This window comes from Trichosurus vulpecula, chromosome 6, assembly GCF_011100635.1.
Source record: "Trichosurus vulpecula isolate mTriVul1 chromosome 6, mTriVul1.pri, whole genome shotgun sequence".
Classification (NCBI taxonomy): Eukaryota; Metazoa; Chordata; class Mammalia; order Diprotodontia; family Phalangeridae; genus Trichosurus; species Trichosurus vulpecula.
In genome coordinates, this window is record NC_050578.1 from 220,635,348 (window position 1) to 220,647,886 (window position 12,539).

General features: G+C 42.9%; 2 protein-coding genes across 4 annotated transcripts in view; one reads left to right on the forward strand and one right to left on the reverse strand.

Moving 5' to 3' along the window:
• GTF2H1 (general transcription factor IIH subunit 1) overlaps nucleotides 1-1,655 on the reverse strand; it is a 28,000-nt gene extending 26,345 nt beyond the window's left edge. The window contains exon 1 of one of the 2 annotated variants that reach the window (XR_005010639.1): nucleotides 1,145-1,603. The gene's annotated coding sequence lies outside the window, so the exon portion shown is untranslated. Of the gene's footprint in view, nucleotides 1-1,144 lie in introns of both variants that reach the window. The other variant, XM_036762727.1, reaches the window with a different exon arrangement.
• Nucleotides 1,590-12,539, forward strand: part of HPS5 (HPS5 biogenesis of lysosomal organelles complex 2 subunit 2) — a 48,952-nt gene continuing 38,002 nt past the window's right edge. The window contains exons 1-3 of one of the 2 annotated variants that reach the window (XM_036762725.1): nucleotides 1,590-1,741; nucleotides 7,937-8,103; nucleotides 10,254-10,364. In XM_036762725.1, the coding sequence (XP_036618620.1) occupies nucleotides 7,996-8,103; nucleotides 10,254-10,364 (219 nt within the window). In that variant the 5' untranslated portion in view covers nucleotides 1,590-1,741; nucleotides 7,937-7,995. The remainder of the gene's footprint in view (nucleotides 1,742-7,936; nucleotides 8,104-10,253; nucleotides 10,365-12,539) is intronic. The other variant, XM_036762726.1, reaches the window with a different exon arrangement.

Genomic DNA, 12,539 nt, shown 5'->3' on the forward strand with positions numbered 1-12,539 from the left:
GAGCAGGTCTTATTTGGTAAGGACAAGTGTATTTTATTGTAAATGGGTAGGGGATGGGGGAAGGTTAGTACATTAGGTCCAGCAGAACTACTGGGGGAAAAAGGTTTGTCGAACAACTTTGTCTTTTACAACGGGATATCAAGTTGGCCCAGTGGCTGGCAGTGGGTTTGAGAAGCAGACACAACTAAGAATGGCATGGAGGAAAATTTAAGCAATGCAGAATGGGCTTATCTGGAGGCTCTGACCTGGATGAGGACATCTGTGTAGCTCTTTAACAGCCACTAGATAACGAATGGCTGGAATGACCTTTTATTTACACTGTTATTTTTCCCAAACACACTTCAACTCATTCCAAAATGTGTTTCCAATCCAGTACTTTGCTGAGCTCGTGGTTGCTTTCCTTAAACGGATTATTCTGACTGAATTTCTGCAGTTTCTTAGGACTCAAAGTTGCTACCATTCCCTCCATTTTACTAGATGGGAGACAGGGAAGAAGCCAGCCTCACTGACTTCACTTAGCTGCAGCCCCTCGCCCTCCACTGGCTTCCAACCCTCTAAGCTGACCTGGCTTGGGCAGCCCCGAGAACGTTACCCCAACGTCTCCCGCTGACTCTTAACTGCTCCGTCCCTATGGAAGGGCCTAACTTGAACGTGGGCCTGAGCAGCGCGTCGGGATTCCTTTTCTTGGAGCAGGGGTGAACCTTTTCGGTGTCACGGACCCCTTGAGCAGTCTAATGATGCCCAGGCTCTTCAGAATGATGTTTTTAAATGTATAAAAGATCATAAAGCAAGCCAGTTAATATCGAAATAGTCACCTCCGTATGTATAAGGTGTTTTTAAATCAAGTTTGCGGACCTCCGGCAAAAAAGCCCTGCCTTGGAAGGTGGCAGAGCCCCAGGGCCTCTCAGCTGGGGCCCTCAGGGGCAGCCCCTGCTCCTCCCTCCTCCGAGCTCCCTACTCGAGCCCCTGGGGACAGGCAGGCTCGGCCGCGGCTCCCGGGCTCGGGGCCCGGAGCAGCGCCGGTTCGGGGCGCTCCCCGCCAGGGGCCGCGTGTCTGGGCGCCCCCGGGGTGGGCACCCCGCTCTGGCGGCCAGGTTCGGCAGCTCGGGTGTCCTCTGCCCTCCCCGGCTCCCCGTGGACGTACCGTGCGGGAGCCCCGGCCCGGGCCCGGAGGGAGGGTCGGTGGGCGAGCTTCTTTCTGCTCCTTTCTTCACTGGCGCTGCCTGGCGGTGCCCGGGCTCCCGCTGCCGCCGCCTCCGCTGCTGGGGGGTCTAGCCTCCTCCATTGCTGGCTGGGAGGACACGGGGGGCACGTGACCGGAAGCAATGAGGCGGAGCCGGGAGGCCACGTGACAGGGAAACACGGCCGCCATGACACTTTCGGTTCCCCCGCCTACCCACCTTCACGCTCTCCTTCACCTGCACCACTCTCCGACTGCAGACAGTAGTGGGACTCGCGGCTGCCCGTGCGGCCCCACACGACCCCAATCCACGACGCCCTTCAGGCCCCAGCTCTCGCTAGGCCTGTCCGCGGCCCCCGGCGGCTTCAGGCCGTGGGGGAGCGCTAGCGTGGCCTCGGCCCGAGGGGGAGGGACCGCGCGGGAGGGGCCGTGTCCCGTCAGGTGACGGGGAAGTGCCGGTGACATCTATAGCTGTGCGCCCGACGCTCCCGATTGACGTCAGCGGGGTGAAGTTGGATCCCCGAGCTACCGGGCCGACTGGCTGTTAGGTTTTAGCGCGCGGTGAGTGTTCCAAAGAGTCCACGGCAGTGCACGGGCCCTTCTCGGGGAGAGAGTAAGGGAGGGGTGCGCGGCCCCGTCTCGGGGAGAGAGTAAGGGAGGGGTGCGCGGCCCCGTCTCGGGGAGAGAGTAAGGGAGGGGTGCGCGGCCCCGGAGCCTCTAGGCTGAGCCATTGGTTTTCCCCTCCCCTCCCACTTCCTCTCCTTTCCCCTTCTCCTAGTCCTCTGTTTTCCCTTCTAACCTGACAAAAGCTTGAGCCCTGGGGAGGGCGGGCTGCCTAATGCGTCCTGTGAAAGGTGCCCCTCCCTGTAAGAAGAAAGCCCCCCCCCCGCCCGAACGTGGGCTTTAGGCGCTGTCACCGTTTGAGAACTTCGCAGTTGGTCGTTTCTTAAGAGCATTTTAGTATTGACTTGATTAGCGCCATTTCTTTAGGACGGCCAGTCCACAGCTGGCTAGTGTTCGCACACTTTAGCTCTGGTGCTTAACTGGTTAGTGATAAGAGAATTTGTGTTTACTTGAGACGAGCATGTCGAGTAAACTAGGCATAGCTCCAGTGCCGATGGCTAGCCTGCGAATTCCAGCCTTATCCCTAGTGTTTATTGACTCGTTTATAATTTTACCTGAGCAGATCCTCCCCTTTTGATATCTGTACTTGAATTTGTAAACCTTTACTCTTCCATTCTGCACCATGAAAAATTCCATTGTATCCCTCCTGCCCCGTTAACCAAGACCTATATGAGGTTGCTGAAACCGCTGCTACGGGTATGCCGTGGGTCTGTGTGTTGAAGTCTTAGGGGTTCTGGGACCCCGAAATTCAAAGGCAAGCGATGCAGGTCCTGCCTCGAATTGGACCCAAGCCTTCTTTCAGCCAGAGATAAGGTTTCTTAGAACACGGGTGCGGGTGGCCAGATTTTAAGAATCTGAGCATTCTTGATACTTGTATGAACAAGTGGGCCAGATTCTTAAGGAACGTGAGCACTTTATCGGAGGCAAGATAGACCTTATAGACAGAAGACTGGGAACTGAGAAGGGGTCTAGATGGAATTAAGGAGTGACTGTCTAGGGTGAGGCCAGGTGTAGACCATGAGGGCCTCAATGAAAGGGCACTTTAACTGGGAAGGGCCCGTGGCCCCAGGTGAATGCCAGGGACTTGAGTCACGTGCGAAAGTCCAGGGCTTTTCCTTTTGGGGGGTCCAGATCCCAGAGACATAGTCTTTTCCTCTTAGGGTTTCAGATCCCATCCCCAGCATATGCAGAGCATACAATAATTAATATGTCTACCCGTTGATATATATGATTGGCAACAGTACCTATCACCAAATCCGTGAAAATTTTTATGTCACTAGGGACCCCAAAAGCTGGATGCTACAACCTCCAACAGAGAGAAGAAACTCTTCTACTGCATCTTGGAACTGGCATCTTCCTGCTTTTGTTTGAAGCCCAATTAGAAGTAGATGGAACCAGTTGCCTTCTGGGGCAGCCCAATCCACATTTGAATAGCCCTAATTGTTAGGATGTTTTGACTTAAATCAAGATTAAATTTGTCTTTTTTTCTATTTCCACCCATTGCTCCCATTTCTGCCCTCTGACCAAGTAGTATAAATGTAACCTACTTATTATCATATTTGTCATAAATTCTTTCCTTCCTTCTCACTTTCCCTTGGCTTCCTTCAAGTCCTAGCTAAAATCCTACTTGTAAGAAAGGTTTCCTTTTATTTCCTTTCCTTAATATTCCTCCTTAATATTATTGTCTTCCCTCTATGATTACATCTATATATCTTGTTTGAATATAGTTGTTTGTATGTCATCTGCCCCAAGTTTGAAATCCTTGAGGGGAGGGACTGTTTTGCCTTTCTTTGTATCCCCAGTACTTTGCCTGGCACATACTAGGCACCTAAAAATGCTGGTTGACTTGACCTGACCTTCAGACATATGAAGGCAGTTAATCATGACTATCCTAAGTCATTTTTAGGTTAAACATTCTCAGTTCTTCAATTGATCTTCATATGGCATGAATTCAAGACCCTTCATCATTCTAATTACCCTCTAATTTTAATAGAAGTATAATATAGCTAGCATTTATATAGCATTGTAAGGTTTGTAAAGTGCTTTTAAGGTTTGCAGAGCTCTTTACAAATATCTCATTTTATTTTTGCAACAGCCCTGGGAGGTAGGTGCTGTTATACCCATTTTTACATATGAGTACACTGAGGCTGACAGAAGTTAAGTGACTGGTCCAGGGTCATGGAAGTAGTAAATGAGTCAGTATTTGGATTCAGGTCTTTCTAAATTCAGGTCCAGCTTTCTTTCCACAGAGGCACCTAGCTCAATGGTCAGTACCTTAAGGGAATGCCCTAAATTTTCAGAGTACAAAGGGAACTGAAGTCTCCCACACACTTAAAAGAAGTTTGGTCTTTTTAAAACGCCCTTTCATTTTCTTTTCTCCTAAAAAGGAAGAGATTTATGTTTATTTTTATAAATGCTTCATTAAAGTTTGTAGCATTTTGCTACTGAAGGGGACCTTGTGGTGGTTCCTAGCAATTTTTTTTTTTGCAACTTCCCTAAAACTCTGGCTAACTTTTTTTTTTTTACACTTTAAACACATTTTGAAACCAACAAATGTTTTAAAGTTATTCATAAGCTTTTTAAAGAAAATATTAATGTCTTTATTAATAAGTTTATTTTTTATTTTTCATTTACAGCACTCAATTCCACAAGTTTTTGGATTCGAAATTTTCTCTCCATCCCTCTTTTCCACCCTCCCCTCCCAAGACAGCATGGAATCTGATATATGTTCTACATATATCTTCACATTGAACTTATTTACATAATAGTCCAGTTGTGATGAATTATAACCAATGGAATGAGTCATGAGAAAGGAGAAACAAAACCAAAAAAGAAGGAAAAAAAAAGAGAGCAAAAAGTTGGCCTCAATCTGCATTCAGACTCCATAATTCTTTTTCTGGATGTGCATAGCTTTTTCCATCATGAGTCCTTTGGAGCTGCCTTTGAACCTTGCGTTAATGAGAGGAATCAAGTCTGTCAAAATTAGTCCTTACAGATAGTGTGTGACTATAATTGTGCATAATGATCTCCTGGTTCTGCTCCCCTCACTTAGCATCAGTTCGTATAAGTCATTCCAGGTTATAATGAAGTCCGTTTGCTCCTCATTTCTTAGAGCACAGTGGTATTCCATTACATTCACATACCATAATTTGTTTAGCCATTCCCCAGTTGATGGGCATCCCCTTTATTTCTAATTCTTTGCCACCACAACAAGAGCTGCTATAAACATTTTTGTACATATGGATTCCTTTCCCACTTGTGTGATCTCTTGGGATATATCAGTAGAAGTGGTATTGCTGGGTCAAAGGGTATGCACATTTTTGTAGCCCTTTGGGCATAGTTCCTAATTGCTTTCCAGAATGGCTGGATCAGTTCACAACTCCACTAACAATGTAACAATGTTCTAAGAAAATCATCTTAAATGACATTTTGTGATGATTAAATATTCTTTAAAACTTTGAAGAACGGGAAGCAAATTTAGGTATCCATTAGGTTCCAACCTTATTGTCTGGATTTAATACCAAGCTTGCAGGCCTTTTATCCCCACCCACAGCCTGGGGTAGAGGTGGCAGTGGATTTGCCACTTGGATCTCACTCCACATTAGAGAATTATCAATATTCTTTCAAACCTTGGTCCATTTCCTTGTTAAAACCCGTTTGTTCTCCCTTAGTCATAAGTTTTCTATGCAGAAATTCAGCAGATTCATGATTTCATGAATCCACGAACAGGCATTTGTTAAATGCTTCTTATTTACCTGGCACTGTTCTAGGTGGTGAGGAGGCAGAGAGAAAAGGAAAAAGGAAAAAACCAGTCCCTACTCTCAAGAGCCTTACATTTTTAGAATAAGCCCAGCTCTCATTATAATATTCATTTCATTACTTGTTAACCAATTAATTTATTGTCACCCTCAGGGATACCTACTCTTCCAAGGGTGATAAATGTTGAGTGGGTTCCATGAGGGGTCTTTGGTGTTTGATAGTTCCACTGATTCCTTTTATTATTGCTAGCATGATTAATAAAATGATTAATTACTCAGAAACTATGTCTTTTGAACTTTTTATATGGCACATAAAATTATTCTAAAAAGTGGTAATTGTCAGAATCAGCTGGTACTGGATCAAAAATAGAAAAATGGATCAATGAAACAGATTGAATAATCCTGAATTAGAACCAAAGGCTTATATCTTGCCAGTGTTGGATAAGTTCAGTACTACAAAATTGAGGGAAAGAATTATTCAGTAAAAGTGGGGAGAAATATAAATAAATATACACACATACATGTACATATACATCTGTGTACATGTGTGTATACACATATACACCTGTGTGTTGGTATGGTAAAGAATAGAATTAAATCCACAACTCCACACCATATACTAGAATAAATTCTAAGTGGAGCAGCAATTTAACAAGTGTAGCATAATTGAGGCTACAAAACTAGATTAGGGCCAGCTTGTGAAGGGGTTAAAAAGCCAAGCAGAGGAGTTTTTTTTTTCCTCAAGGCATCCGGGGACCCTTGGCATTTAGAGTATGCTGTATGCTAATGACATGCTTAGATTTACACCTTGGGGGAAATCACTTGGTTGGTGGGGGGTGTGGCTAAGATTGCAGAGGGGAAGAGACTTGTGGCAAGGAGACAATTAGAAAATTATTGTAGTAGTCCAGACTAGAGATGATGAAGGCTAGAACTAGGGTCCTAGTTCTGTTTCACTTTCCAGACTTTGCCAACATGTTTCAGCTGCCTTTTCCTTCTATCTCTGCAGCCTCTTTCTCCTGTTGATGAGTTCCTGGAACCTTCATTTTGAGGAAGGGCCCAGACTAGGTACCATTCCCTCCCTACCACTTTCATTGCTATTGTTCTCACGCTAGTATAGACCTTTATTAGCCTGAACTTAAAGAAGCATCTTCCACACTGTGGAATCACAGATTCTTTATATATTGATGACAACTCCTTTGACTTCTGTTTATTTCCTTTCTACTGGCCAAACTCCCCCCATCCCTAACGTTATCCACATTTGAACAGGCCACATGCTTAAATGCTCCTCAAGGGAACATGGATTTCTATGGGATATTCTTAAAGATGGAAAACCCTTCCAGCATTTAAAGGAAATGAATCTAGGATAATTGTTGGGGCCTTGTCAACACCTTTTCAATATCATACCATATAGTACCTCTTCTGATGTGATCACTTGATGCATAAGTAGATGGGATTAGATTATAAATGACCTTGAAAACCTGTCTGAGGAGTTTGGAATTTAATTTTGAGTCACTGAGGAGACACTGAAGGTTTTGTATCAAGGTAATAACATGACAGAAGCAGATGGTTTCTTCCACTAAAGTTCTCCTTTGTGGAGATAAAGATATCTCTAGTTTCTGGAAGTCTGTGCCAGTGGAGGGAGTACAGGATATGGTAGGTTTTGCTAGTCTAGAAAAGTTTTGGGTATAAGCTTGGCAGTGGAGTCTGTTGAAAGACTGACCTAGCTAAGAGACTTCTCCCCAGGTAAACTACAAGGTTGTAGAGAAGTTGTGATATACATTGGCGGAGGAAGTGTCCATAGCAATTAAATTGTATATGCTTGATGTATTCAGGTATGTTATTTCCTCAACTGGATTGTATACATTTTTAAGACAGTGACTTTCTTTTTTCTTTCTTTTGTATTTACCAAACTCTTTAAAGTAGATGTTCAAGAAATATATTTCAAATAACTGGATTTGGAGACAATAACTGGGTTTGTTGGCTCAGTGGATAGAGTGCCAGGCCTGGAGTCAGGAATACTCATCTTCCTGAGTTCAAATCTGGCATCAGACATTTACTAGCTGTATGGCTCTGAGCAAATCACTTAGCCTAGTTTGCCTCATCTTCTCATCTGTAAAATGAGCTGGGGAAGGAATGGCAAACCACTCTAGTATCTTTGCCAAGAAAATCCCAAATGAGGTCACGAAGAGTAAGACATGACTGAAAAAATGACTTAACACTAGGGTTTAGGTTCTGGTTTGGCTACTTATCCCTTATGTGAGCACCTTAGGCAAGTCATCTAACTTTTCTAGACCTTAAATTCTTCCTTTCTTAATTGAGGCATTAGATTGAGTGATTTCTGAGCAAATATGCCCCTCATGTTATATCTTTTCAGGTAGAGCTCCAAAGTGAAGAAAACTATCTCTTGTGTACTACCAGTTTACCTTACTAGCCATGACTTTGGTGCCAGGAATACCAGAGTCCTCTAGCCATGTCCTGGCAGAGTTTGAATCTTTGGATCCATTGCTATCAGCTCTCAGGTTGGATTCTAGTCGCCTGAAGGTGAGTTTCTTTATCATCATTTTATATTTGAGTATTCTCAATGATCTGGGTATACCATGGAACAAATATATTATTTGACTTTCAGTTGTTTATGTTCAAGCAATGATTCTTACCTGTCTTAGAAATGCTACATACCCTTCTGAATGCTGAGGAAGTTTCTGTTCTTAAGAGTAATCATTTGATGCTGATAACTTTTCCCTTTAGAGGCTGAATTCAACAAGCATTTAGTAAAAACCTCCTATTTACAAGGTGCTCTGCAAGGTACTGGGAATCCAGAGACAGAATGAGAAATAGCTGTTGCCCTCATAGAGCTTATGTTCTACCAAGGTTGGTGTTGGGAAAGGTGTTACAGCATTTACGTAGACAAGTAAATAGAAGATGTGGCTTAATTAAGAGTGGCTGGAGCATAGGGGAATCAAGAAAAGCTTCATAGAAGAGGCTGCAGCTCAGTTGAACTTTGAAGGATGTTTAAGGATATTAAGAGAAAAAGGGGAAGATGGAATATATTCTAAGTGTGGGAGACTACCTGTGTGAATGAAGGGAGATAGGGAAGAGTTAGAAGGCCAATTTGATGGTAATGGAAAGTATATAAAATGGGATAACTGGGAATAGACGGAAAACTTTTAAGTACCAAGTTGAGGAGTTTCCATTTTGTCTTATAGGCACTAGGGAATGACTGAGAATTCTTGAATAGGTGAGTGACATGGTTATTTGTGTTTTAGGAAGGTTATTTTGGCACTTGTGGGGGATGAATTGGGGAATAGAGAGATTGAAAACATAGAGTACACTTAAAAGGAATTTGTAGTACCCCAGCTGAAGGCTGATGAGAGCCTAAAATAGGGTGTTGGCTGTGTGAGTAGAGAGAAGAGGATGAGAAAAATACTGTGTTGGTAGAACTGGCAAGTGACGGAGAAGGAAGAGTTGAGGATGTCTCTGAGGTTGTGAGCTTGGTGTTGGCAGGGTGGTGAGGCCCTTCACAGGGGAGGGTAATGGATTCTAATTTGGACATATTAGGTGCTTCGATTTTGTATTTGAATGCATCATGGTTATTTCATTTCCAATTTCTGTTGCCCATGGGGTAAAATGAAACTCCTTAGCCCAACTTTTAAGGCCTTCCCAGTCTGGCTCTGACCTGCCTTTTTACCTTTATTTTGCCATGCCGCCTGCCTTCTGGGCACTCTGTTTCAGCCAGACTGGATTGCTAGCTGTTTCCCCAGCTCAGCCCCTGTCTCTCATCCCTGAATTTTCAGGGACCTCGCCAGGTTTGGTATGTATTTCTGCCTTGTCTGTCCCTGTCAAAATTCTACTTCCCTTTCAAGGCTTGGCTCTGGTGTCATTTCCCCCTTATGTCTACTTTTACCTTCCTGCCAGCTAAAAGTGTTTTCTTCTCAGATTTTCTAGAGTATTTTGTCTGGCTTTTTCCTTTGCCCTTATCACATTTCATCGTATCTGTGTATATGACTTACCTCAGCATTCCCTTGTCCCATGGATGCTAGCTCCCATCTCGAGGAGAGGGATTTCATCCTTATACTACCTTGCACGTAGAAGGTACTTAAAAAATTTGTTGAACCAAATTTAATAACTCATTGTACTGTTTCAGAAAACAGGAAGCATGATTGACTATAAAATAGGACAAAAACCATACCTTATTACATTGTAGGTGTTAATAAAATATTACTTTAGTAGGCTTGTTTCAGAATAAGAAATTAAATGGGCAATAGATTGCAAAAACAACTGTATTGACCACATTCCTGATAGTGTAATTTGTTTAGGTAGCTGTGGTTATACTAATTTTGACTCCAGGAGACCATAAACTTCCTGAACTCGGGAACTGTTTCATTTTAGTATTTTTATTCTCTAGCACTTAACACAGTGCCTGCCACATAATAGGCAGCTCAAATACCATCTTCTACAGGAGGTCTTTTCCTTTCCCTCCCCATTTCCCTCTATGGCTACTCTCATCTACTCTGTATGTATCTTGTATGTACCTAGTTGTTGACAACCCATGTTGTCTACATTGTTAGAATGTAATCTCTTTGAAATCAAGGACTGTTTTTGGTTTTCTTTGTACCCTCAGCACAGTGCCTGGCACATAACAAGAGCTTGCTTAAGAAATTCTTGTTGGTGGATTGATTGATTTGTCTTTTCAGTGTACAAGTATTGCTGTGTCTCGAAAGTGGCTAGCCCTGGGCAGCTCAGGAGGAGGACTGAACCTCATTCAGAAAGAAAGCTGGGAACAGAGACTTCTTCTTTCCCATAGGGTAAGATCAAAGAAATACTGCCACACCCTGACTCAGGGAAGCAAGGAGAGAATTCAGTTTGGTCTGTGAATTACTCAGCTTGGCACACAAGAAGCGCTTAATCAGTAGGGTCAATTCTCTTCTTCTTTTTTTTTTTTTTTTTTTGGAGGGGGAGAGGCAGGGCAGTTGGAGTTAAGTGACTTGCCCAATGTCACACAGCTAGTAAGTGTGTCAAATGTTTGAGGCCAGATTTGAACTCGAATCCTCCTGACTCCAGGGCTCATGCTCTACTCACTGTGCTACCTAGTTGCCCAGTAGTGTCAGTTCTTTAGTGCTTCCTGTCTGGGTAAGGAATCCTATCCCACTAAAGGTGGTTATGACTGAGCTCTGAGAAGACGTTTTAGACTTGATTTCTAAGTATGTTAAATCAAACCAACAGTAGTTACTGAGCATTTAGTGGCAAAGCACTAACCTAGGTGCTGTGGAGATATAAAAGGTCTGAGGTACATGCCTTGCAGGAACTTAGCATCCAGTATGTGGTGAGAGAGAAAAAACTTAGACTATTTTACTTCTGATATTTATTTGAGTCTATAATAGTGATACTCTTTAATTTATTACCTATGTCATCACTTCTTATTCTTATTTGCTGGATTATTCATCTCCCACCCTGTAACTATGGGCCCTAACATTGTCTCGTCGTCTCATCTCAGCATCCCTCAGTGTTCTCCTCGATTCACTTATTTTCTCTATGCAAGTGACTCCCAAGTCTGTATGTCAAGTCCTACTCTCTTTCTTAAACTCCATTCTGGCATTACTATTTTTCTTCTGAAAATGAATTTCTCATAATCATTTCAAATTCAGTGTGTTCTAAACATTATCTTCTTCCTTAAACTTCCATTTCCATGCTATCCTTTCTATTACCTAGGTTTGAAACCTCAGAGATATCTTTGATTCTTTTTTCACTTCTCATATCCAATAAATTGTCAAGTCTTAACTGATTTTTATCTAAAAGATCTTTCTCAGTTTTCCTGTTCTCTCCACACATAGCCACTGCTCTAGTTTAGACTCTAGTCATCTTCCTGTTGGTTTTTCTTTTTTTATTCTCTGCCTTCTGTAATTTACCCTCCCTATATGTAGCTGCCAAAATAATCTAACTACAAGGCAAAGATCTGCCCTTATCCGTCCTCTGTTCAGTAATGATCATTGGTTGTTTACTGTGTCTAGGACAAAATTCCTCAGCCTGACGTTTTGCTCTAATCTACCTTTTTGGATTTATTTCATATTATCTCACTATACTGATCTATCAGATCTTCTCTGAGGTTGGAATTCCATCTCCCTTCTCCATGTAGTCACATAGGGAGCTGGGTTGTTTAGTGGAGAAAGCTATACCTGGCATCAAGAACACTTGGCTTCAAATCATGACTCAAACACTTACTTGCTGTGTGACCCTAGACAAGCCACTTAACTGATCTCAGCCTCGGTTTCTTCATCTGTAAAATGGGGATAAGAAGTTAACACCTACTTCCTAGGGTTGTTGTGAGGATCACATGTATATAGTACGCTGGAGACTTTAAAGCTTTTTAATTATTACTATTATTATCATCTGTCTCCCATGCTTAGAATGTATTTATCTCTTTTGTCTCAGTGAGTTTTTAACTTTCTTCTTCTGCATGTGTCTGCTTCCCTAATTCCCTTTCCCTCAAATGAACTTGTGTTAATGTTTCTGTGTATGTGTTATATTGGGGCAGCTAGGTGGTGTAGTGGATAGAGCACCAGACTTGGAGTCAGGAAGACCTGAGTTCAAAAGTGGCCTCCAACACTTAATAGCTGTGTGACACTGGGCAAAACCCTGTTTGCCTCAGTTTCCTCATGTGTAAAATGAACTGGGGAAGGAAATGGCAGACCACTCTAGTACCTTTGATAGGAAAACCACAAATGAGGTTACGAAGAGTTGGACACTAGTGAAAGAACCACAACATCATCATCATCAACAACAAATGTGTAGTATTTCCTCCCACATATTCCTGGTAGAATGTAAATTCTTTGTAGTCAGGGGCTACTTTTAGTTTAGTTTTTTTTCCCCACCGATCATAGTTCCCTGCAGATATTTTCTCCGATATCAGACCACTTTTTTGTCATACCAGAGAAGCCAGAAATTCAGTGGTGATAAAGGTTGACCTGTATATATTTTCAGTA